We start from the raw sequence: 23,622 nt of genomic DNA, 5'->3' as shown, positions 1-23,622 counted from the left end.
CGACACTGCATTATCAATGTGCAACAGAGACAGAAGTTGCTCGCCACTTGTATTAACCCATTGAAACGCGAATTCTGCCAGCCGCCGAGACCACTTCCTAATTTTACAGCTTGAAGTTCAGCTTGTAGTTCTTTTGCCTGAGTACCTCACTGCTGGCTGCCCTCAATAGAGACGAAAAGCTACCTATCTGAGTTTGTAAGGGACGTATATGCACACAATGGTATTAGCAGGGGGTACACTGGCAGACAAAATACGTTGATTCAACTCCGCGCATAGGTAAACCATCAATTGGCATATCAAACATGATCATGAGCAGGAACACTTGATACTTTCCCTCAAATAGCCCGCCTACACAACATTGACTAATAGCCGCCGATTTGCCTTTTCCATGCCTCGATCTAATATCCACCCACGAATCCAGCCTCCGTTTTCCCTTCATACGTATCAGTAGGACGAAGAATTGCAAATAGCAGAGTCCCAGAAAACCCCATATAGCCGCCCTTACGCAGGCCCCTCCAGACACTTCCGCCGCCACTCCCAATACCCAACCCGGATCCGATCCCACTTCTGACCGAGCCGTCTCAGCGACAGATCTGCCTTCTCCTTGTCGCCCTTCTCAGCATAAATCTCGGCCAGCAAGTCTAAGGCGTGGGTGCTCTGCACATCCTCCGCTTCATCGCCCTCCCCAAGTCCCTTGACGAACCCATTCGCAAACTCCTCCACGCTGGCGAGCTTGCGTCCCCCCTTGACCAGCACGCCGCGCAGGTAATTCCACCCGCTCTGGTTCTGTGGCGCCAGCCGGATTTTTTCCATGGCGTACTCAACCTCTCGGTCGATGATCGTCTGCGGCACCTTGGGATCGGGCTCAGTGGCGCCGGCCCCCGGGGTAGCATGCTCCGGATTGGAGAAGACAAGGAAGAAGCGGTGCGACCAGGCCGAGTTGTTGCGCACGTCGTCATCAATCATGGCTTCGATGGCTCGGCGCTCCTCCTCGCTGCCCCACACGCGCAGCTTGCCGACCAGGTACGAACGGTACGACCAGACGTGGTAGTTTTTCGTGTCCATGGCGAGGATCTTCTGTAAAAACTCGCGCTCCGACACGGCGAACCGGGCGACAGCGTCCGGATCGTCGGCGATGGTGGGGTAGTAGTTCTCGACGAGCAGGTGGCGGTGGTGCCAGATCTGGTAGTTCTTGAGGTTCTCGAGGGCGATCTTGTTGAGCCACTCGATCTCGTCAAGGAGAGGTAGCTTGAGGGCAAAAACGTTGGCCGCGCGATAGAGCCAGACGGTATAGTGCGCCGGGTTCATGTCGATGATGAGCTCCGTCAAGCGCAGGCAGCGCGGCGAGTACTCCTGTGCCTGCATGACAGCTCGTAGGTACGCCATCGCTATCCCTTGTCAGCGCAACCCCTTTTCCCATCGCGCCCCACACCAACAAAAACTCACCCTCGGCATAATCAGCCGGATAGGCAATCGCCGCGAGCGCCTTCGCCGGCTCCTGGAGCACAACGGGCACCACATCATCCCACTCAGGGTCCGACGCCAACCTCCCCTCCTTCCCGATCCCGCCGCCATACAACTCCCTCCTCAGCGCAGCCATCTCCTCCCGCCTCCGTTTCTCCGCCTGCACCTCGGTATCCGTAACACCGCCGCCTCCCTTCCGCCTCAGGCTCTGAAACCGTCTGCTCTCGACCCCAAGACAAGCCAACCTCACCTTCCCCTCCGTCCTCCTCTCAAACTCCTCCACCGTCAGCCCCACCTCGCTATCGCTCAAGCTCCCCACAGCTGTCGCCGTGGCCTTGGCCGTGACCGCACGCAAGGGCAGCCCAAGCTCGTTGACCGTCTTCCACACCTCCTTCAAAGCCTTGTGGCTGTTGGGGCCGGCAGCAAACGAACCCAGGCCCGCAGCAGACGCCGAGCCTACCCCGCCCCCGCCAGCGAAGCTACCCGATGAAGACGATGACAAGGAGGAGGAGGATGACGACGAAACCGCCGGCCTCGTGGCTAACCGCCCCGCAACACGGGCTGATAGCCACGCCGTCTGCTCGGCCTTGCTCAGGCCCGAGAGCGAGTTACCCCGCGCGCGGAGGAGCGCGTCGTACGGGCGGGCGGCGTCGAGGCGGGATTGGGAGCGTTCGCGGACGGTGGTTGTTGCGCTGGTTGGATTGTTGGTGGCGGTAGCGGAAGTAGAAACGGTAGTACCAGTGGTGGTGGTGGTAGTGGTAGTAGTGGGTGGGGACGATCTGGGAGCTGCTGGTGCAAGAGGGGAGGGAGGAGGTAAGCTTGGATTTTTGATCGGCAGAACAAAAGGGAAAAGCAAAACGATGCAGAAAGGGGAGGGAAAGATAAAGACGATGGGGACTTGGTTGGATTTTACTTACTTTCGGCTGCTCTGGGCTTTCCGGCCGCCTTTCCTCTGGGCGGCATTGTTGAGGCCGGTCCTTGGGCGCAAGCGGGAGGGTTGGTGGGGTGGGCTCTCAAGGCAGTGGGCCAGGGAATTGGGAGTCGCTCAAGGTAAGGAAGCAGCTCCGTCGGGTAGCTTGGCGGGAAGACTGCACAAACAGGGGTGACAATGCTAAGCATGCTCAAAGACACAATCCTAACGCACGCTTTCCCTCCCAATTGTCCTTTGATATTATTGACTTTCGCGATTACTGTTTGCGGCATCTATCGATGGCTAGTTTCCGGAGAAAGACAATTACGTTAGTTAGAGGGTAGATAGATCAGATACCACGAGGTAAGGAGACTCTTTCCGCACACAACAGTCAGCGACCACCACCATGCCATTACGTTTACGTCTCCGTCGCCATCGGCCGGAAAGCCTTGATCCCGACAAAACAGCCCGAGTAGTCCGCTTTTCCCCGCGCAAAGAAAAACTCCTGGCCTGCCGTCCTCCTGACTCCGACAAGCCATCGCAGAAAACAGTGCTGACCAACCAAAACCCGACCCAGTATTGACCTCACTCATGCCTTAGCTGTCAACCCTCCAAAACTTCCACCCTTCCCTTTCACCACCCCCTCCATGAACACCCACAAGCCGTTCAACGCCGTCATTCCCCTCGGCGCTCAAGAACTTGTCCAGATCAATCTCCATCCCACCTTCGTGGTCCTCATCCATCCCGTTCTTGAGCACCGCCGGCCAGAGCACACCCACACCATCCCCACCAAGTGTCGTCTTGAACTTTTGGTACCCTTCTTCATCGAGCTGCTCCTCCAGCCGATCCATCTTTTCCTTAGAAACCCCCGGCTTGAGCAGCGTGATGGAGCATCCACCGCCGCCGGCACCGGTGAGCTTGGTCCAGCCTATCCCCTGGTGATCGACCAGTTCGCGCACGCGCTCCAACCGCGGGTGCGAGACGCCGAGCGAGACCAGCAGGCCGTGGTTGATGGTCATGAGCTCGCCGACGCGGCGCAGAGTCTCCTCGTTGTTCGTGTCAAAGTGCGTCTCCTCGAGGAGATCCGCCGACGTGTTGGTGACCTTGTCGATTGCGTCCAGAATCGTGCCGACGAGCTTGGGGTGCGCGTCCTTCAGCCTGCCCACCTTGGCGACCTCGTGTGCCGTAGACTTGGGCGTCTTGGTGTCGACTAGGAGCAGCGGCAGCTCGGGGAAGTCGAGCAGCGGCCGCACCAAGGGGGGTTTGCTGTAGTCGGGCCGCTGGAAGACGACTGCTTTGCCCTGCGCCGAGACGGTGTTGTCCACCCCAGAGGGGTTGCCGTGGATAAACATCTCGTAGACGAATGCCCAGCGGTTGATGCGCTCGATCTGGAGGCGTGCTTCCTCGGCCGGCTGGTCCGGATGCGGGCCTGACAGCGTCCTAAGCTGCAGCAGGAGTGCAGCAGACATGCACACGGCGATGGTAGCGCTGCTGCCCAGCCCGGCGCCAATTGGGATGGTGGATCGTAGTGTGTACTGGCAGCCTGGGAATGACTGTGACCCTAGCGACAGGAACATGTAGAGGAATGAGCCTGCCGAGTTTTGGTGCACCTTGCGGATATCACTCGGTTTGTCGGTCGACACGTCCGCCACGTACGGCTGTATTGCGGCAACGAGATCCGGATCGAGCTCCGTGACGAGGTCGTAGTAATACTTTTTTTTAGACGGGTGTTGAAACGTTGACCACGGGAGATCATCAATGTTCCACGAGTGGTTGAAGTCTATGTCGGGGAACCGTAGCGTCACTGTCCGTTTTGACTTGGAGAGCGTTGTGACGAGGAGGTACGATCGCAGCGAGATGGCGGCGGCTATCGCGGCCTGTACAAACCCCCATGTCAGATTCAAGCCCTTCTCACATTCCTCTTCTCTCCCGAGAGCGCACACTCACTTTCCCATGCACGGCAGCGTGCTCACCAAACACAATCACCTTCCCCGGAGCCGACACCATAAAGGCGGGCATCATTGGGCTTGATTTCTTGCGATTCATCTTGCGCCGCTGGTTCAAGTGGACGCTGGCTGTCCCATTTGTGATGTCGTTAACGCCAGCGTCACTGGTGTCACTGACCTCGCTGCCGTTGGTGTTGGGCGTGTTGGGGACGTTGGGTTCCGGATCACTGCAGAAGCCGTTGGGGTTGTTCGTTATGCGCTGGGTTGTCATGGTGCTGGTATGGGTCGCAATTCAGCCGAGCTTCTTACCGGGGCTCTAGTGCAAAGGTACACTCAAACGGGTCAAGGTCCTGGATCTGTTCACTAGATATTATAGCTGGGTGGCCCCCAAGGGTCTGTATTCGGTTGTAGGACAAAGCTATCTCGAGGTCTGCCGGGAACACCGGGAAACGGCGCAGCAAGCCACCCAAAAGAGATAGCGTAAGGAGAAGATAAGATGGAAGCCGTAGCTGGCCGGTATTGACAGTTTCGAACGTCAAGGCAAGAAAGGATAATCGGAAAGGCAAAGAGTGACGAGGGTCCCACGATGGAGACGGGACGTGAAAGCAAAGGATATTAGGATATTATGTGCCAAGATAGGAAGGAGGCGTAATTAGTAGGCCGGTGGGGCTTCGACAACTGCGGTAATCAATCCATCCGGGAGATCAATTGTCGGAATCCCCTTATTATTGTTATCTTTTTTCGGTCAAGATTGCTCTCACACGGCAGCTGAAAGGTTTTGGGGGGTGGGATGGAGCTCAACAAAGGAAATTGTCGCCCAAATGTGTGGCACTGCCTCCCGCGGGAACAAGGGTTCCTGTCTGAGGTAGCATCTGAGCTTCTGGAAGATATTGATTGGTGCCATGGTGCCTTTCCGGGAAGCTGGGTGAACACGACAGGGGGCTGTGTCCCCCAAGGCCAGTGCGCTCCCCGCGGTTCGGCAGGTAAAAGAGCTCTCAGCACCATCCACTGGCCTCGAAGCCAATTGTAAGCTCGATTCTATGAGCACGGTCTAGCCCCATCGATTTTCTGCTCGACGAACGCAATTTCCCAATCACCGAAATGAAAGTGGTCCCGTGACGTTTCTGCCAGGCTTGTGTAGGTTTGGGACTAATCCATCAAGTCACCAGACTACCAACTCGTAATATTTATTATGTTATTTGTGTTTGTTTTACGATGTCGCAGCACTGGCATCGCCGCATTTGAAACGGAGATATCCGCAGCTGAGGTATGCGGAGAGCGTTAGCAGCGCCGCAGGCGCGGACCGGAGGGCGCCGGTAGTTACCCTTGCTCTCCGGATAGTCTGGTTTGGGGGAACCCCCGATGACTTTGCTTTGCTCGCCAACCACTTAACTTTTCGCACCCAAGAAAGTTGAACTTCTCTACTGCTAAAATTTTTAATCGCAGAGGCCTGAAGCCTGGCTGGTAAGCAATACTATGCATCGGAGGAGCCGCTGGGGTGCTGGCTTGCGTCACAGAGTCGTTGCCTAAGAGTGGGATGTCAACGACCTCATAACCGCCTGCCTACTTGTTTTGATAGCACCGGAATGTAGCAAAACTTGAAAAGCCAACATCAATCACCACCGCTGTATCTCGAAGATGGCCGTCACCGAATTCGCCGTCATCCATTTGACCTCAACCCCACTCTCCAACTCGGTGCGGGAACTCCTCACGTCTTCCACGAATGTCCAAGACTCATGGCACGCTGCCAACTTCCCAACCCTTCCCTCCTCCGCCTCCGATCGGGCAGTAGCCTGGTTCGAGCAGATCGAAGATCCAAGCCAGCTCATGACGACCGCCAGATGGGACTCGGTGGCGGCCCATTGGCAATGGATCCGCAGCGACGGCAACATCGGTGTCATGACGGCGCTAGGCGTTCACATAGTATCCCAAGACACAGTGCTGTTCCATGTTGACGCCGATATCTTCGAGGAAGCTTCTTCGTCTGGATCTATCCAGCTACTCCAGAGCCCTGTTATTAGCGTCAGTCGGATACTTGTTGCTTCTGAGAACAAGGGAGCGTTTGACGCCAAGTTTGACGAGGTCAAGAGTGTGCTGGAAGAGTATGCCAGCCCCGGTTTAGTGCGATTCGGCTGGCGGGAGGACCTTGAGGCGGGTGCCAAGGAGGAGTTTGTCCTGGTCTGCGGGTGGGAGAGCGTCGAGAAGCACCTCGATTTCGCTGGAGCTCCGGGGTTTGACCAGTTCCAGGGGATCCAGCAATTCATTGAGACGGCAGACATTAAGCACTACAAGCGCTTCTTGTAGGGACAATCTCCTCATTTCCGAAGGTGCAGTGGGCTTGAGAACGGAAACCGTAGCTAGGTCTGACCCTCGGACGATGAATGCGATTCATTTTCTGGGACATGTTCGCCAGCTATGCTGCCCGTGGGCTAACCATAGGAAGCAAAGGACCAGTTCCCAAATTCCATCCCGAGACGCCGTTTGTGAGTTCGGTCCAACCCGAACCGGCAAATGCATATGCCTCCATCGTGCCGAGTACCTGAACCTCGAAGTGTCGACCTCACCCCCTTTCAGAACCCATTAACTCATGATGAGGCCTTGCCCTGCTTGTTCTTCTTGGGGACATCCTTGATCTGAAGGTCTGCACAGAGGGAAAATATCAGCTGATGTTCGCCGCGGCGTCCGATCGCTCGGAAAACCTACTCGGCGGCAAGCTCTGCTTGAGCTTCTCGGCCTTGTCCGAGTCCTTGAGCACCAGCGTGTACAGGAATCGTTGGCAGCGGACCTTGAACTTGATCTGCTGCGTCTTCTTGTTCTTCTTGATCCGGGCGGCTGCAAAAAAGATATCCACGTTAGAACCACCACACCGATCCGCAAAGCGATACCTTAATTCGTTCGCAACGTACAAGAGGCGTCCTTCCGCCGGCAGATCTCGATGAACTGTACCCCAAAAAATTGTCAGCCCTTCGCCCTAGCTCAGCTGGAAATGCTTCCCGCCAATTCGAACCTTCTTGATGTCTCCGATTTCCTGAGGCATTTTGGCTGGCTGTGTCGAGGCTCCTGTAAGGGTCTAAAGGGGGACTGGGTTTCTAGGTCGGGGTTAGATTTCTCGAAATTATTTTCTGTGGGTTTCGCCGGTAGGGTGGCACCCCGATTTCTACATCGGGTGTTGTTTAACGGGTCGCAGGGGTATGAACATAATGGTGGCCAGAGCTCGGCTGGTGTGGCTGACTGGCTGCGTGACGTATGCTGTGGCGTCAGCGCCTCCGTCTGGCCTTTGACCAGCGAGAACAAGCTGTCAACATGGCTCGCCCGAGACAGAAATAGCTGTGCATCGAGTTAACACGGAGGGATCGAGATTTACCTCCTACGCACCAAGCTCGGGAACATCAAACTCGTCAAAACAAGTCTATTCAGCTGCCCAAGATGCCGACCCCTCTCGACACGGCCATGAGGTCGAGAGTGAGTTAACCCCAGCCCACATTGGAATTTTCTCTCTCTAACTCTAGTACGCAGAACGCCTTTCTTGGTGGGATACCCAACACATCTCTGCAGAACCCGTATTGACTTGCGTAAGCGTTCACGGGCCTTGTAACAGGCGTGGCAGTGTGGGCTATCTGGGGAGGGGACCTGTTCCCCGCGGAACCAGATCCAAAAGGAGATCCCGAGACTTGGACCAGGGAGGAGATGCGCAGATGGCTTTCATCTGTAGGTTGAGCTTGAAACAGAAGCCATCGGCTCAATTGCTGACATAAAGGGCAGCGAAACCTTTTCCCCGGCGACTCGGATAGCAGGGAGCAGTTGCTTGAGCGGATACGGGCAAATATGCGGATTGCTAGGCAGTAAGATGTTGTGCGAACCCAGGAAGGAAGTTGAAGTTTCGGTGTTTGGTAACTGGCAGGCCGGGATCGATATGACCGATGCATCTAGTGAAGTGATTTTAGGAGCAAGACAAGGAGCAGACATTCTATTGCATGCACAGCTTGATATAACCGGACTAGTGCCGTTTGGACATCGATCACTTGCTGCAAGTGCTTTTCCACGCCAATTCGCATTCCGAGAGAAGAGACGGTTGCTTCCAAGAATATCCATTGCTGTTGTGGGGTATCTGTTTCAAGAACATAGCCAATCGGGGAATTTCACCCAACCAAAACGCTCAGAACTGCCAAGAACGAGCTGCTCGGTTGCCCGCAGGTGTCATCAAACCACCCCAAGGCAAGGACAGCCTGTTCTTACATCGCAACAGTAACAACTTCTCCCTGCAACCCCTCGTTCTTTAACCCATCGTTGAATTGGACGCCGCAACAGCTGGACCAGTCGCGGCCTCTTGTGCCACGATGGACTTTCTTCAGGTACGTGGTATTATCGGTTTCGCCTCCAACCGTGCGGCTGACGCGGCCATTGCACAGCGCCTCGCGCGGTTTCTCGACCGCCCGCTGTTTCCGTGGAAGAAGCTGATCATCGGCTTCTCCATCGGCCAATACCTCTTTGAGGGCTTCCTGGGCCTTCGCCAATATCGAGTTTTGCGAAAGACAAAGCCGCCCAAGGTGCTGGAGCACGAAGTGTCGCAGGAGGTCTTCGACAAGAGCCAGGCTTACGGACGGGCCAAGGCCAAGTTTGCGGTTTTCAACGGTCTCTACGGTCAGATTCAGAACTTTGCATTCTACCACTTCGATGTGCTTCCAAAACTCTGGTCATGGACAGGCGATCTCCTTCTCCGTTTCGCACCGGCCCGCTTCACCGGCGAGATCTCGCACTCGATCGTCTTCATCCTCTCGTTTATTGTGATCCACCAGATCCTCTCGCTGCCGTCCAACATCTATCAGACATTCGTTCTCGAGGAGAAGTTTGGCTTCAATAAACAGACTCCCAAGCTGTTTGTGACGGATATGATCAAGTCTAACATTCTGGCTGTTGTCCTGGTTCCCCCTATTCTCGCCGGTTTCTTGTCCATCATCAAGAAGACTGGCAACCAGTTCTTCTACTACCTTTGGGTGTTTGGCGCGGCCCTTCAGGTTTTCATGATCACCATCTATCCCATCGCCATTCTGCCGCTGTTCAATAAGCTCACGCCCCTGGAGGAAGGCAAGCTGAAGACCGACGTCGAAGACCTTGCCAAGAAGCTCAAGTTCCCGCTTCATGAGCTGCACGTCATTGACGGCAGCAAGCGCAGCGCCCACAGCAATGCCTATTTCTTCGGTCTGCCTTGGAAGAAGCACATCGTCATCTACGACACGCTGATCGAGAAGAGCGAGAATGAGGAGGTTGTCTCGGTGCTCGCTCACGAACTCGGCCACTGGAGCTTGGGTCACACCACCAAGCTTTTCGGCATCTCCCAGGTCGGTAGCAGAGACGTTGTCTGTGTTTTATGTGATATGCTAATGCTCTACTAGGCACATCTCTTCTACATCTTTGCTCTGTTCTCGGTCTTTGTCAACAACAAGTCTCTCTATGCCGACTTTGGCTTCACAAACCAGCACCCCATCATTATCGGGTTCCTGCTCTTCTCGGACATTCTGGGCCCCATGGATAACGTCATCAAGCTCCTGATGAACATCTTGAGCCGCAGATTCGAGTTCCAGGCCGACGCCTTTGCCGACAAGCTCGGATACAACGCCGGGCTGTGCAGGTCCCTCATCAAGCTGCAGGTTCAGAACCTGAGCACCATGGATGCCGACTGGATGTTTGCTAGTTATCACTTCACGCACCCGATTCTGTCGGAGCGGCTGAAGGCCCTGAACTGGCAGCCCACTGAAAAGGTGGAGACGAAAGGTGAGAAAGACGAGGCCAAGGCGGAGGATGTTGCGACTGCCACTGGCAGGGATGAGCTATAGAGCTGGGGAAGTGTATGATATCAGTTTCCTCGGATTACCAGGAGACAGCGGCTATAGGGGGCTTACGACCAAGTCTGTTTTGGGAATGAATTTGTCCATTTAAAAGTCACTCGAGTTACGTATATCATATCTGTCATAATGGTTGTTGTGAGGTTGTCTTGGGTCAGAAGTTCCCAGTACAACCCTAACCCTTCAGAGGTCTTAACGACGGCGCCATCACAACGTGATGCGCAGGTCGAAATCGAACTGGCAATTACCTTACCTACTCGTTACTTGGCAATATCTTTTCTTTTCTCGGTATATCTGATTCTTCTCCAGTTGGGCTACGCCTGGTGAAGCCACTCGCATTTGACAGCTGCCAAACCTGTTCACAGCTGGCGGTCTAGAGTGCGCTCTGCAACCGCCAAAGTCCTACCCTCGCCAAAACTTTGCCCGGAAGCGTACGGCGACGGCGACAACAAGGAATTGGACCAATCCATAAGCTGCGCAAAGTCCAAAGCCAAGTCTACACGGAAGATGCCCCGACTTAGCTTACAATCCCCACTCTTGCGAGCGGCGTTGCGGCGGCCGACCGCCACCGCCCAGCAACAGCTTCTCCCTCGCAGTGTCCCGACGACGACGACGACGACGACAGCACGGTATGTCCGGATTTCCGCCCGGCCTTCCCATTTTCTTGTCAGAATCTGGCCACTAAAACAATAACAAAACAGGACCTTCACGAACCTCCCAATCCTCCGCCCAACCTTCCCGATCTCGCGCGCCAACACCACCGTCTTCCGCGCGCCCAACCAGACCATCCCCCTCCAGCAGCGCGCCGCCCCGCAGCCGACGGCCACCGCCGCCAGCGAGGGACTGGACGTGGTCGCCAAGCACTCCATCACGGCGCACCCGGCGCTGGCCGGGGTCGGCGCCCAGATGCGGTGCGGCCCGCGCCCGACCATGGCGGGCGCCACGCGGCTCGTGCAGAAGCGAAGGCACGGCTTCCTCAGCCGCATCAGGAAGCACCACGGGCGGAACACGCTTGCGCGGCGGAGGGCGAAGGGGAGGAAGAGGTTGAGTGCGTAGGCTGTCGGGGGGGTTTTCATGGGGGATGCCCTCCCTCCCCAAATCCCGGGGAGGAGAGGGGTGGAGCATAGATGGATGGGTGGATGGATGGGGATGAGGTTGGACAGGAAGTTAGGGGCGGTCGACGAGATGGAGCGGTAGGGAGGGTGTATAATACAGACGGTACTTGTCGCAAAGAACTGTATCATATTTGTGGATGGAATAGACAAGGTGCTTCTTGATTGTAGAGGTTCTTGTGAGCGGTTGGAGGGACCGGACATGGATAGGATACCGGGCAAGGAAGGGGAGACCGGTTTCGTTGAGTGAATGGGATGCACAAGGGCGTATCGCTCTCCCTCCGCTTCTCATCAGACAAGAGACATGATATGCTGCTCCCGTCAATTCTGTACCTCATCGGCAGATACAGAGCTCACAATACAACAGACGAGCTCTGCTCGTGCTCAGCAGTGCGTTCTGCTTCTTAGCGAGACCGTTTGATATTCCCAGGCTGTTTCTTGCCATTGTACGTCCGTCTCTGCCTCTTGAGTTGGGGCATCTGTGAGATAAGTCTTCACCACCTTGTCATCCCCGCATATTACAGGCCCCGCGCAGTCAACAGGACCAAGACCAGGTTCATAACAGAGTACGAAAGCATATGGTAATAGATACTAAGAACTACCAATTACTAGATACTGTACTACCCAAACAGCCGAATATAACGATCATATGTAGCTTGAAGACTAATGCCGCCCTCCGTTCACAACCCCATAGGTTCTTCCGCCCCAACGCCCGCCTCTCCTTCCTTTCAACCCTCACACGGGCGGCTCCACGCCCTCCTCGCAAACACCCCTATCCGTATAGCACGCCAGGCCCAACTTATCACTCCCCTCGCCAATCCACACCGTATACCCCTCCCCGTCCACTAGCGCCCCAGGGAAAACCCAGTTCTGCGCCTCGACGTCCCACACGCTCACGTCCTTCCTGGTCAACCTCAACCGGACCTCCTCGCTCTCCCCAGGCCTCAGCTCCCTCGTCTTCTCGAAGTCCCGCAGCTGTATGACGGGCGTGTCGTACGGGATGCCCGGGGGGTACTGCAGATAGGCCTGCACCGAGGCCTTGCCGGCGTGCGTCTCGCCGACGTTGCGCACCGTGAGGCTGACCTCCCACGCGACGTCCCACAGCGCCGGGTTGCCGCCCTCGCCGCCCCCCGCGGCAGGGCCTTCCCGCTGGACGGTCGAGTACCCCTCCGGGTAGCTGTACTTCTCCTTACCCTCGGCGCCGACCCGGCGCGCGGCGTCGGCCTCGACCCGTGGCAGCCAGGAGTAGAGGTAGCGCCAGATGCGGTCGAAGCCGTCGGGCCAGTAGGCCTCCTCGGCCGGGGGGAGCGCGGTGGGGTAGGAGGGGGTGGTGCCCTTGGCGGCACGCGGCGGGGGAAGCAGGGAGAGCGGGGTGGTGACGGGGCGGACGGTGGCGTTGGAGAAGGAGAAGGTTGTGTAGCTCAGGCCGTGGCCGAAGGCGAAGCGGGGTTTGATGCCCTCCTTGTTGAGCGAGCGGTAGTCGATGTAGAGGCCTTCGTTGTAGGTGTCTTGGACTTGGCCGAAGGTGAAGGTCTTTAGCTCCGAGAGGCTCTCGGGAAGATCGGACTCGGATTTGGTGATGGAGTAGGGGAGGTGGCCGGAGGGAGAGACGTCGCCGAAGAGGACGTTGGTGAGGGATTCGCCGGCTTCTTGGCCGGGCAGGTGAGCGAAGAGGACGGCCTTGACCGACGGGTGGTCGATCCATGATTCGAGGATGAGAGGGCCGACTGTATGGACGACCACGACGACGTTGCTGAACTTCTCAGCAGCGTCCTGGACCAATTTGTCACCGCCGTGCCAGGCTGCTAGCCTGTCTGCGTCGCGGTCTCCGTGGTTGTCCTCGACGGTGAAGCTATTCTCGCCTGCGTCAGAACTAATGAACACAATGGCGACGTCCTCGGGGTCTGGTGCGGGGACATTGGGGAAGCGATCCGTATTGTGAAACTCGACGTCTGGGACTCGTCTTCTGATTGCAGAGATCGGGTCGTCAAAGTAGGGGTAATCGGCAACGCCGGAGCCCCAGCCCATGCCAAGCGTGCCCCTGTTGCATGCCCGGTTCCCGCAAGCATTCGGCCCTGCAGGGTTGACTTGTGCATCTGTGCCAAAGACGCTGATCTTGCTAGAGTTGGAGAGCGGGAGGAAGCTTCCATCATTCTTCAGCAGAGTGATCGCGTCCTGGGCCACCTGGCGTGCGACCAGGTAATGCTCAGCCTGGACATTGACGAACCAGTTGACATGTCGGATCGGAGAAAGGAGGGCGCCCGGGTACACGAGTCCGTTCTGATCGCGCGTATACGAGTGGAAGTTGACGCGCGGATGGTCCTTGTCCTGTCTCATCTTGTACCACGCCGCCACGACTCTGGTGGCCATGTCGTTGAGCCTGTCTACGGGTACCGAGCCGTTCAGGACGGACCTGGTGAGCTCATACTGCCACAAGCTGAAGCCGAACAGCGGGATATTGGTGTCGCCCGGCATATTCATGTCGAGACCTGCCAGGGCCGAGTCGACGCCCGAGATGTGGCTCAACCAGTCCGACATGACCAGGCCCTGGAAGCCGAGCTCGTCCTTGAGAAGGCCGTTGATTAGGTAACTGTGCTGGGAGCACGCAGAACCGTTTACAGCATTGTAGGCGGTCATCACGGCGCCAACGCCTGCATGGACAGCTTCGGCGAACGGCCACAGGTAGATCTCGTGTAGCGTCCGATCATCTGGACCATGTCAGCGTCCACAATCCGCGCCGGCGGTCCTAGAATATCTCACCGATGTTTGCGCTATACCCCGGTTGAAACGGGTTGTACATGCGGAACATCTCTTGCTCATTCCCAATGAGATGCTTGACCGTTGCGATGACACCCTGCTCCTGGACGCCCTGGATCATCAGAGCGGCCGCCTTAGCCTGGAGTACCGGGTCCGAGCCAAAGCCCTCCCAATTACGTCCACCCAGGGGCTTCTTTCCCAGGGGGCCTACAGAAGGGCCAAGCCATATATGGACTCCCTTGCCGCGGAATTCTTCGCCCATGGCGACTCCGCGGGCATACATCAAGGCTTTGTCCCATGTTGCTCCCGTCGTGATGCCGGCCGGGAATGCGGTGACGTTGTCTGCCGACGACACCCCGAGAGCCGAGTCCTGGAGACAGAGCTGAGGAAAGCCAAGGCGCTCCGCACTTCCAGAATTTCCCACACAAGGTCTGTTTTATCAGTTAACTATGGCTCAGGGAGACATGCAAAAGCGCTTCCAAATGTACTAACCCTGTTCCCATGTCAGCGGACTAGAGCGAGGAGACAGTCTTTGTGGAGAACATTTACCCATAAAAATGCCCGTGCCGGACGTGATGTTTGTCTTCTCAGCCAAGGTCATCTGCGACACCAGGGCCTCGGCCTTTGCGTAGGCTTCCTTCCACGAATCCAGCCAGCCGCCATAGGGCGCTGGATAGTAAGGGGCGGCATGGTATCCCTCCGGTACCGGGTCTCTTGAGCCCAGGCTGCGGGCGAGTGAGACGGCGGCGAGCGACAGCCACAAGGCACTCGCGCGGTAGACCATATCGACCGCGGCGCGAAGCCCTTGCGAACCGAAGAAGAGATGATGCGTCACCTTGCTGCAGGCCCCCGATGTAGAGACGTACCACGTCGAGACGGATAGTACAGACGATCGCGGGGCCGAAGATAGACTACGTCCAGTCCCAGCCCTGTTTCTTAATAAAATCCTCGAATACCTGTGTCGCGGATATCCCGTATCGGCATGTGGGGGTCACGATGCTACCTCCATCCTAGAGAACCGAGAATGAGGTGGGAAGCACATGACAGTTCGTCCACGGCCGATCAACAGAAGCATTCCCGGAATTCGGCCACATCCAAAACCAAGAGTCAAGCGAGACGGAGAAATGAGGATGGACGCGACCGCGGGTGAAGTCCATTTCGAGACCCGGTTGCAACCCAGCATCTCGGCCAAGCAGCACGCGTCCCGGCAACCCTCATTCGCTGCCGCCGGGGCGAACCAGCCGACCGCTCCCTGCAAAACAGGGCCGGCCCGCTCTTTTGCCTGAAGATCATGTCCGCAATAGGCCGGCTATCCCCGGATTCCTATGGCCAGACAAGAGACGGGATTCTCTTTCTTCTCGATTGCGCTTTTCCAACCTCGATTGCTTTGCCGACGCCCTGAATTTTGCCTCGTTCGTGTTGCCAAACTCGAGGGAACCTGGCCCAGCACAGCCCCGGCCGACCGAGTTGTCGGCCTCGGTAGTACCAGAGCCCAGCAACGAGGAGCGAAAGCGGGGAACCCTTGTTGTCCCGCTGACTGGCGTGCTGCTAAGGGCTACCTGGGGAGGAACGGCGTTGACAAAACGGCCCGGTTGGAGAGACAGAGTGGCATCGTGGGCGGCCCCGACGATCAGGCGGTGGTATTCATGTGCCGCAAAGCAGGTTTGGTTGAGAGAACCATTCTCAAGGTGGCAAGGGGGCCCCCCTTGCCAACCCCGATCGGGACCACACCTCCGCCATCAAGTGAAGATGTTCCCATCGTCGCGTGGCCCGTGATCAGCCTTGAAGCGCCAGGTCGCCGAAACATCGTCGTGCGCCACGCAATGGGATATTCCCAACAGAAGGAAATGCTCTGTGGAGAAGACGTCGCTTGGAAGAGACAGGCCAGCAAGGCCCGCTAGGCGCATTGATGGTATGCAAGCCCAACCGTTTTAATAACCCTTTTTCTCCGAATTGTAAGCCTCCAATGAACTCGGCTCAGCGAAGCTGAAAAGGTGGTAAATTGTCGCACCAATCGCATGCACAAATACGCGATCGCGCTGGCGCAGGAACGCGGCAACACCAGATTTCGACGAGGCAATCCCGGGTCGTCTCTTCCACACGTCGCATTTCCTTTTCTTAGAGGGCACGGCAGATGGGGCCCGGCACGGGGCCATGTAACGCACCGCGGGAGCCAAATGCAGGATTTGGTGCCGTGTAAGCACCGACTCCCCGCTATTCCTACACAAGACGGTGACCTGCATTTGACGTAAGGCGTTGTACGTGCCGCTGCCACACGACGTACACTACATGATGCATCCCACATGATGCATCACGCGTCGGGGGAGCAAGCAGGCAAAGCAGGCAAGCAAGCAAGCAGGCAAGCAAGGCAGGCAAGGCGTGGCTTAACCCCGATTTCTACTTGCGGTAGTCTCCTCGCATTGCTTGGTCTCTTGTCGTTCGAGAGGGAGGGGACAGGAGTTTTGATACTGCATCTAATATTCAATATTGGCGGGGATCTACACTCACATTTCCCCCGTACTATGGTACGTGTAGATCCGGGAAACATGTCCGCGGCTGCGGCTGTCTGGAAGGATGTCAACCCGGCAGACGCATACAATCATTCACACCACAACGCCCGTCATGGATGCCAAGCGTCAAGCCTCACAGCGCAAGTGCGGCGGGCTGGCCCACGGGAATCACTGCGCCTGGCGGAAACCCCCACACCATCAGCCCGCCCGGCCTTGCCTCGCCTCTTTCTCCCGAGTCTGCTGCGTCTTACTCGGATCTGGGGCGCGGCGACGGGCCGTCTGTTGAGGCGTCTTAGCCGCTCCTGATCATGGCTGCCATGGGAGCGGGTCGCCTACCGATGCACCACACCATTCCAGCGGTCAAGAAAGGTGCGGGGAGGACAGCCGCACCCGAACGTCTCATCGTTCCGGGCGAGGAGGGGTTACTCGCGAAGGCTTGGAGCAGAGAGAGTCCATTATAAAACAGCCGAGACATCGCAATGCAACCTGCGATTGCCTGCCTCGGCTCTCCCTGGCTTCGTTTGCTCAGCTGTCCAAGGCCATATCCAGGCGTCTAGCTGCTCTGCTCGGGAACCTTCCACTTCGGTTAGACTTTTTGATCAGCCCCTTGGAGCCCCTAGCCAGCAACCATGAAGGGCCTTCTCCTCGCCTGCCTCTCGTTGGCGGCGCTCGCCGTAGCAACCCCAATCGCAAAGAGACAGGGTAAGTCTGGAAAGTCTATAATCTCAGCCCCTAGACAACGTTGTGTCTAATAGGATCGAAGGTGTCACACCTGCACTGCTAGACCAATTCGACCTGTACGCCCAGTGGGCCGCGGCGGCTAGCTGTAACAGTGAGAAGCCACCCGGCGCGCCCGTTACTTGCGCCGAAAATACGTGCCCGACCCCCGAGTCCCACGGGGCCACCGTCGTTGCCTCGTTCGCGTAAGTTGCTGCTCTCTTGGACACGCCCGTCGGCAGCTTCTTCTGACAGGCGCAAACAGTGGGGCGGTGCTAGACACCAGGGGCTTTGTTGCCGTCGACCCAGTCGACAACCTGATCGTCGTCTCCTTCAGGGGCTCCACGTCTATCCGGAACTGGATTGGAAAGTAAGCTTCAACCTTGGTTATCGCGGGTCTACCTCTGGTTAACATTGCAACCCCCCCACTCAAGCCTGATCTTCGTCCAATCACCATGTGACCTGGTATCCGGCTGCCTTGTCCACACGGGCTTCATGGCGTCCTGGCTCGAGGTGGCCGACGAGACCCTCGCGGCCGTGACCGCGGCCAGGACGGCCAACCCGACCTACAACATCCGCGTGACGGGCTACTCGCTGGGCGGGGCGGTGGGCACGCTCGCCGCCGCCTTCCTCCGCGAGGCCGGGTTCGCCGCCGACTTGTACACGTACGGGTCGCCGCGCGTGGGCAACGAGGACTTTGTCGAGTTCGTCACGAACCAGGCCGGCAGCGAGTACCGCATCACGCACCAGGACGACCCGGTCCCGCGTCTGCCGCCCATCGTCGCCAACTACCGCCACGTGAGCCCCGAGTACTGGGTCGACCCGGGCGCCGACGACATCGTCACCGTCGACGAGGTCGAGGTCTGCCCCGGCTTCGCCAACACCGATTGCAACGGCGGCACCACGGGCTTCGACGTCGACGACCACAGCTGGTACTTTGGCCCCATCAGCGCCTGCTCGCCCGACGGCGTGCCCTTCCGGACACGGGCCAACGCGAACGACATGAGCGATGCCGAGCTTGAGGCGCAGCTGAATGAGTGGGTCAAGCTGGATAAGGAGCTTGCAAAGCAGTTGAATAAGTGAGTTTGGATAATTTGACCCACGACACGTCAATGAGAATATTTTGGCCATTTATGATTGGCGCATTTTTCCGTGTGCAGTCGCTGTTCCGGTGTCCTGTCGTTTCATGGAATACTCCAGCTGTAATAGCTTGGTTGCGAGAGCACGACGGAAAACCAACAGAGTTAAAAGCATGCATTTTTTTGGTGTTTGGTGGGGGGGGGGTATTTTTAAGGAGCATTAGGTGAGGTTGGATCATGGATAGGTAGGTAGTGATTGAGAAAACAGAGAGGGTCGGCCGGTACTTTTACCATTGCTGGGAGCCCTAAGCCAACAATGCAACTGCGCATTTGAACCGAATAACTCTGCCCCGTGCATTTTGTTCCTGTTTGTGCTAGCACCAAGACTACTATGGCAAAACGTAGGTGCCGACAATGCCCTTGTTCGGATTGCGCGGCGTTACTGGACGGTCCCCGTTAGTAGTACAGTTCAGTTGTCTGGTAATGGAAAGAGTAGGGCCATACTCCGTACATGCTCAAGACCTAAGCCGTTGGAGAAACTATCGGCATTGGTAATGGTACGGGGTATGTATGACTTACCTCTAGCTTCTTGTCGACCTCGCACATGGAAATTTTTAATACCCAGTACAGCATTCTACTCCAATTTAGAGTTTCTAATCGTGATTTCGGAGTTGTGATCCGTCCTTCTCACCATCCGATGCTTGAAAATATTAACTACTAGGCTACGGGATGCTTCACGGCTGATCTTTCGTTGTCAGTAGAATGAGTTGCTAGTGAAGTTTTATGATCTGCCCTTGGACTCAGGCGGCGATGAATCTTTGAAAAGAGTGTGGCCGAAAGAGCAAACGTCACACATTGTACGCCGGTTGCACTAGCCTGACGGATTACCCCCCCGCGCCATTACACCCTTTCTAGTCTGTCGCACTGCACCTCGAACCTAACACTAGTACCAGTACTATGATATACTGGCACCCGGCATTGTATACCTAGGAGCAGCAGAGACACGTCAATGCGGGAAAAAGACGCTACCAAATATCCCCGCAAGGAAGATCCTGTCAACTAAGGACATGGACATCATGTTCTCATTCCTAACCACCTTCCAACACAATTCGCTCACCTCCTTTTACAGATCGAAGCATGATAACAAAAATGGCCTGTGCCTCGATTCTCTAAAACAAGGTTATTTCTTTAACCCCCGTCCGTTCGCCGTCCCGTCCAGATGCGAAACCACCAGGACCACCACCACCGATAATATCAGTAATAAAACGGGGTATTGATAATGAGTATCCCTCTATGACCTAGCCAGGGCAATGCAGAATAACATGGATCTTGGAAGTGCCAAACCCTCCCGGAGCCAAGATGACAAAAAAAAACCGCAAAGTTCCCACACAAGCACGACAGACAAACCAGCCGCTACCTCTCCCTTTCCCACCCGCCAAGTCCCCCAGGTTACAAAGGGGTATCATCCCTCAAGGCAATCCTCCACCTCCTTCCCACCCTATCAATGCATCCTTCCCAAGCAGCCCATGCCACGCCACGCCACGCCGGTTCCGGTCCCGTTTTCCCCCGACCCGACCTGTGACCCTGTGACCCTGTGACCTGGACCCAACCCCGACCCGAAAGCGCCGGTAGTGATTATACATGCCACCAGCCCAAGACACGATAGTAATAGCACTAGTAAAAAATCCCTCCACCCAGTTCCCGACACCACCAGAAAAATAAAGCAAAACAAGTACTGGCACCAAAACCATCACAAACCCGCCTCTAGCTTATCAACAAAATAACCCATCGATTTCTCTCTTCCTCCTCTTCTTTATATCACCGTAAAACCGGGGAACCGGAGAAGAAAAGGGGGGGGGTATTTTGTTTACGGCCCCCGCCTGAAAACCCTCTTGGTCCCGCCGACCTTACCAATCTCGCCGAACCTCGGCGCGGTCCCCCCACCCTCCAACACCAACTCCTCCTGAGAGATTGCCCTCTGAGCCTGCTGCGCAGATGACGATGACACGGGGCCCGACGGGGTCCTGCCCAGGAGATACTCGCCGCTCGCGAGCCGGACCTTCTCCTTGACGCTCTCCACCCACGCCCTGCTCTCCTCGCTCATCTCGATCTGCTTGGCCCTCGGACCGGCCATGCCCAGCGAGAAGCTGTCCTCCTCGTCCCAGCTGATCCTCGAGCTCGCCCGGGACCGGATCGACGACGACCCCCCCGGTGGGGAGGGTGTGGTGGTGCTATTGTTATTATTATTCAGCTGCCTCAGGCTGGGCTTGGGAACGATAGTGGCCGATGGTGTCTTCGGCCGCCGCATAGCGGCAGCATCGTCGTTATCCGACGCGGTAGTGGGGCGCCTGGTTTTGCGCAGCTTCAGCGGGCTGATACTACCACCCCCGCTGCCCCCGACGGGGGAGCTCGAATCCATCGCCGAGGTGGGCCTGCTCGGCGGAGTCCCCATTCCCATGCCTGTGCGGGGAAGGTCCTTGACCTCAACTCTGCCGCCGTCGACACCGCCGGCGGCACCGGACCGTCGGCCGTGGTGGCTAGCATACTCTTTGAGGTACTCCCCCAGATCAGCCCAGCCGCCACCGACGCGGACCATGACCCGCTCGCCGTGCTCGCCCACACAGCGGATGAAGAGCTTGATTGGCGCCTCACCGTTGGAACGTGAGAGGTGATACACTTTGATTTCCTGGTTGCCGCGCTGTTGGCGCGGCCGGGAATTGCGGGCGTAGGCCGGGGCGAGGATGAACGAGGGTGTGCCCGACCGGGACGAGTAAGCAGACCGCATGGACATGTTAGACTGGGTGCGCTGGATGGCGTCTGAGGGCCTGGAACTCTTGCGCGCCAAGGGCATCTTAAAGTCTGGCGGGTTGAGGTTGAAAGCGGGCGGTTCCGACTTCAGCCGGATCTTGGCCGGTACTGACTCGAGTATCTCGCTGATCTGCTGCCGAAGCTGATCGTCCCTATGCGGCGTGCTTATTTGGATAGGGCTGTCCTGTTCCTCGGCCAAGATATCGTCCTCCGGAATGGATGGCGACTTTGTCGGCGTGCTTGGGGGGTTCTCGAAGCTGGGCAGCTCCGTGATAATGGGTTTGTCGCTGAAGCTCACGGACATTGATCTAGTGCTTGACCGGAACGGTGTAGGAGAGTCTGAAGTGACCAGATCGTCGTTCATGGTGGCGTCGGGATCCATATACCTCTGCCGAAGGCGCTCCGGGGTCCCCTGGTCGAACTGATCGCTGCAGAACGAGTCTGTAAACGAATCCTGCGGCTCGTGAACAATTGTTGATGACTCCGAAATGCCGCTATCCCGCCTACCACGGGGTAGCGGTGGGAGCCCGGCTTGGTAAACATAGCTGTTGTCGGACAGGTCGGAATCCGAATCTGGCTGATACAGACGTGCACCGGCAAGGCGTTCGTCCCGCTGGTCGTGGACAGCTTCCGCGTGCCCCTCCAGCGACACGACCTGGTTGTGATGTGAGCCATCAAGCATACCTTGAGAAAGCTCATCTTTGCCGCTTCCAGCATAATCACCATGCAGCCGACGCGCCTGTCTCTCTACGGTCGGAGAAGTTAGGTCCAGCACGGTGCCGTGATCGCCATACTCCGTGGCCTCCGCCGGAGGGAGGTGGAGCTTGATGACAGGCTTGCTGACTGGTGTTTGCGCCTTCGAGTCTTGCGAGACGCTGCTGCCATTGAGGGTTGGTGAGTCAAGTCCCGGTTCTCCAGACTCAGATGTAGATGGTCCGTTGGCGATTGGTTGCTTGGAAGCAACCGCATTGCCATTTGTTCCGTCGTGTGCTGGTTGTCCAGGGTCTGCTGCACTGGCCCCAATTTCCCGGATCATCCTGGCCAGGTCCGTTTCCCGAATTTTGCGTTCACAGGCCACGGACCACTCGCCATATGCTTGCTCTAGCGCATCCACCCGGTCGATCCACTTTTCGGGAAGTGTATCCGGTTGTCCTTCGAGGATGTCTAGCATAGCGTCTAGATGTTGGCCGGCTTTTGCCACTTTGCGCTCGAGAATTGGCTTCATCACCTCGAACTCTGCGCGCGACAGTGTCGAGAGGGTTGCATTGGACGGCTGGTGCTGGCCAACCTTGGCGCCGAGGCCGATCACATTCTGCCCAGACTGAAGAGCCACTTCGGCATCGGCGACGTGGTCCAGGAACGCAGGAACCATCCGCAGCACCTGGATACGGAAGTTCCAAGAATTCATCAGCTTAGAAAGCTTGGAAAGATTCGGCAATGCCTGCAGAGTAGTTGTTGTGATCAAGGCGGTCAAGTCGTCCATCCTCGCAGTGGCGGCGATGGCGGAAGCCCTGGCATGCGCCGAGTCCATGGCGGGGGTCCCGGGTCGAGACAAGGGCATGATGTGGTTGCGCAGGACCTGCGTCTTGATTTCTTCGATATCGAGCTCGTCCAGACCCTGGCCGATCTCCTCTATCCGCCGGTCGTATCTCGCGATGGCGCCCATGTACGATTCGGCTTCGGAGGGCTCGTCGTCTGAGAGCTCGCTGTCGGAGCGCGGAGTCCTGCTCCGCCTTGCTGTGGCCATCTCAAAGCCGGCAGAGCCTCCATTCGCCGGCCAAGGCCATGCAGAGAGCTCCTCCAGCCATTCATGGATGTTATTCGAAGCAACCGCGACCCTCAGGGCGAATGCTTGCTCGGCGGGCGTGGCGCTATCTATACAGGCCTTCATGGCCCCCGAAGGGTTCCGGAAGGCGTCGACCACGGTCCTTGGTGTGAGGTTTGATAGGAGGTCATCGGTGTTTCGCTGGCGAGTCGGGGACGCATCGGATGTCGACCGCGGCTGGCGGCCCCGGGACGCATAGTGCGCCGGGGTTAATGGTGGCGGTCCGTTCATGGTTGGTATGCGAGTAACTGAGGTGGTCAATGGTCGTCGAAGCGACAGGTGTTGCGCAATATAATCATGGCGGGAAGGGCTCGTTTTTTTTGGTTTTTTTTTTTTTTTTTTATGAGAATGCTGCAATAATGTTAGTTCATAACAGGGCGCTTGTGGTAGGAGAAGTGCGCTTCCTAGGCGGAACAGGCTTACTCTGCCGGACAATAGTTTTACTCTGTTCTTTGGACATCCTGTTTTCAGGAACAATGTGATATTGCTGCAAAGTAGTGGTGTATGCTCAACACCATGGGAGAGAGTAGAAAAGGAACGACGACGGTGTTGGCTGAGGCTGGGAGCTGTCCGCTGTGATTCGCTGCGAGGCGGCCTCTTGTCAAGAGTCGTTTCGCTGCTTCTCCCCGCTTACTCAAAGGCCCACAGTAG

At 57.0% G+C, this 23,622-nt stretch overlaps 9 protein-coding genes across 9 annotated transcripts; 4 read left to right on the top strand and 5 right to left on the bottom strand.

The window, feature by feature from the left end:
- Positions 1-501: 501 nt before the first annotated feature.
- RAM2 (CAAX geranylgeranyltransferase alpha subunit) lies at positions 502-2,427 on the bottom strand (the record flags this gene model as incomplete). Its single annotated transcript, XM_071059817.1, has 3 exons — positions 502-1,388; positions 1,447-2,253; positions 2,382-2,427. 3 exons carry the CDS (start codon positions 2,425-2,427, stop codon positions 502-504), a joined length of 1,740 nt encoding a protein of 579 aa, XP_070915918.1.
- A 543-nt stretch (positions 2,428-2,970) lies between these two features.
- Positions 2,971-4,591, bottom strand: ERG12 (Mevalonate kinase; the record flags this gene model as incomplete). The annotated part of the gene is made up of 2 exons (XM_071059816.1): positions 2,971-4,251; positions 4,322-4,591. The coding sequence occupies 2 exons, from the start codon at positions 4,589-4,591 to the stop codon at positions 2,971-2,973; spliced, it is 1,551 nt and encodes a 516-aa protein (XP_070915917.1).
- A 1,367-nt stretch (positions 4,592-5,958) lies between these two features.
- MFIFM68171_04395 (ABM domain-containing protein) lies at positions 5,959-6,624 on the top strand (the record flags this gene model as incomplete). The annotated part of the gene is made up of 1 exon (XM_071059815.1): positions 5,959-6,624. One exon carries the CDS (start codon positions 5,959-5,961, stop codon positions 6,622-6,624), a length of 666 nt encoding a protein of 221 aa, XP_070915916.1.
- Positions 6,625-6,905: 281 nt separating this feature from the next.
- On the bottom strand, positions 6,906-7,357 carry RPL38 (60S ribosomal protein eL38; the record flags this gene model as incomplete). Its single annotated transcript, XM_071059814.1, has 4 exons — positions 6,906-6,961; positions 7,024-7,152; positions 7,227-7,260; positions 7,328-7,357. The coding sequence occupies 4 exons, from the start codon at positions 7,355-7,357 to the stop codon at positions 6,906-6,908; spliced, it is 249 nt and encodes an 82-aa protein (XP_070915915.1).
- A 1,300-nt stretch (positions 7,358-8,657) lies between these two features.
- On the top strand, positions 8,658-10,154 carry STE24 (zinc metalloprotease; the record flags this gene model as incomplete). The annotated part of the gene is made up of 3 exons (XM_071059813.1): positions 8,658-8,672; positions 8,730-9,659; positions 9,714-10,154. 3 exons carry the CDS (start codon positions 8,658-8,660, stop codon positions 10,152-10,154), a joined length of 1,386 nt encoding a protein of 461 aa, XP_070915914.1.
- Positions 10,155-10,670: 516 nt separating this feature from the next.
- MFIFM68171_04392 (Large ribosomal subunit protein bL34m) lies at positions 10,671-11,219 on the top strand (the record flags this gene model as incomplete). Its single annotated transcript, XM_071059812.1, has 2 exons — positions 10,671-10,792; positions 10,865-11,219. The coding sequence occupies 2 exons, from the start codon at positions 10,671-10,673 to the stop codon at positions 11,217-11,219; spliced, it is 477 nt and encodes a 158-aa protein (XP_070915913.1).
- A 791-nt stretch (positions 11,220-12,010) lies between these two features.
- MFIFM68171_04391 (putative beta-glucosidase F) lies at positions 12,011-14,816 on the bottom strand (the record flags this gene model as incomplete). Its single annotated transcript, XM_071059811.1, has 3 exons — positions 12,011-13,983; positions 14,036-14,374; positions 14,582-14,816. 3 exons carry the CDS (start codon positions 14,814-14,816, stop codon positions 12,011-12,013), a joined length of 2,547 nt encoding a protein of 848 aa, XP_070915912.1.
- A 2,355-nt stretch (positions 14,817-17,171) lies between these two features.
- MFIFM68171_04390 (Fungal lipase-like domain-containing protein) lies at positions 17,172-18,342 on the top strand (the record flags this gene model as incomplete). Its single annotated transcript, XM_071059810.1, has 4 exons — positions 17,172-17,244; positions 17,306-17,465; positions 17,525-17,629; positions 17,694-18,342. 4 exons carry the CDS (start codon positions 17,172-17,174, stop codon positions 18,340-18,342), a joined length of 987 nt encoding a protein of 328 aa, XP_070915911.1.
- Positions 18,343-20,205: 1,863 nt separating this feature from the next.
- On the bottom strand, positions 20,206-23,202 carry MFIFM68171_04389 (GAR domain-containing protein; the record flags this gene model as incomplete). The annotated part of the gene is made up of 1 exon (XM_071059809.1): positions 20,206-23,202. One exon carries the CDS (start codon positions 23,200-23,202, stop codon positions 20,206-20,208), a length of 2,997 nt encoding a protein of 998 aa, XP_070915910.1.
- Between the last annotated feature and the right edge of the window lie 420 nt (positions 23,203-23,622).

This window comes from Madurella fahalii, assembly GCF_045866475.1.
Source record: "Madurella fahalii IFM 68171 DNA, scaffold_2, whole genome shotgun sequence".
Taxonomy (NCBI): domain Eukaryota; kingdom Fungi; phylum Ascomycota; class Sordariomycetes; order Sordariales; genus Madurella; species Madurella fahalii.
This window is presented reverse-complemented; position numbering and strand designations above follow the sequence as displayed.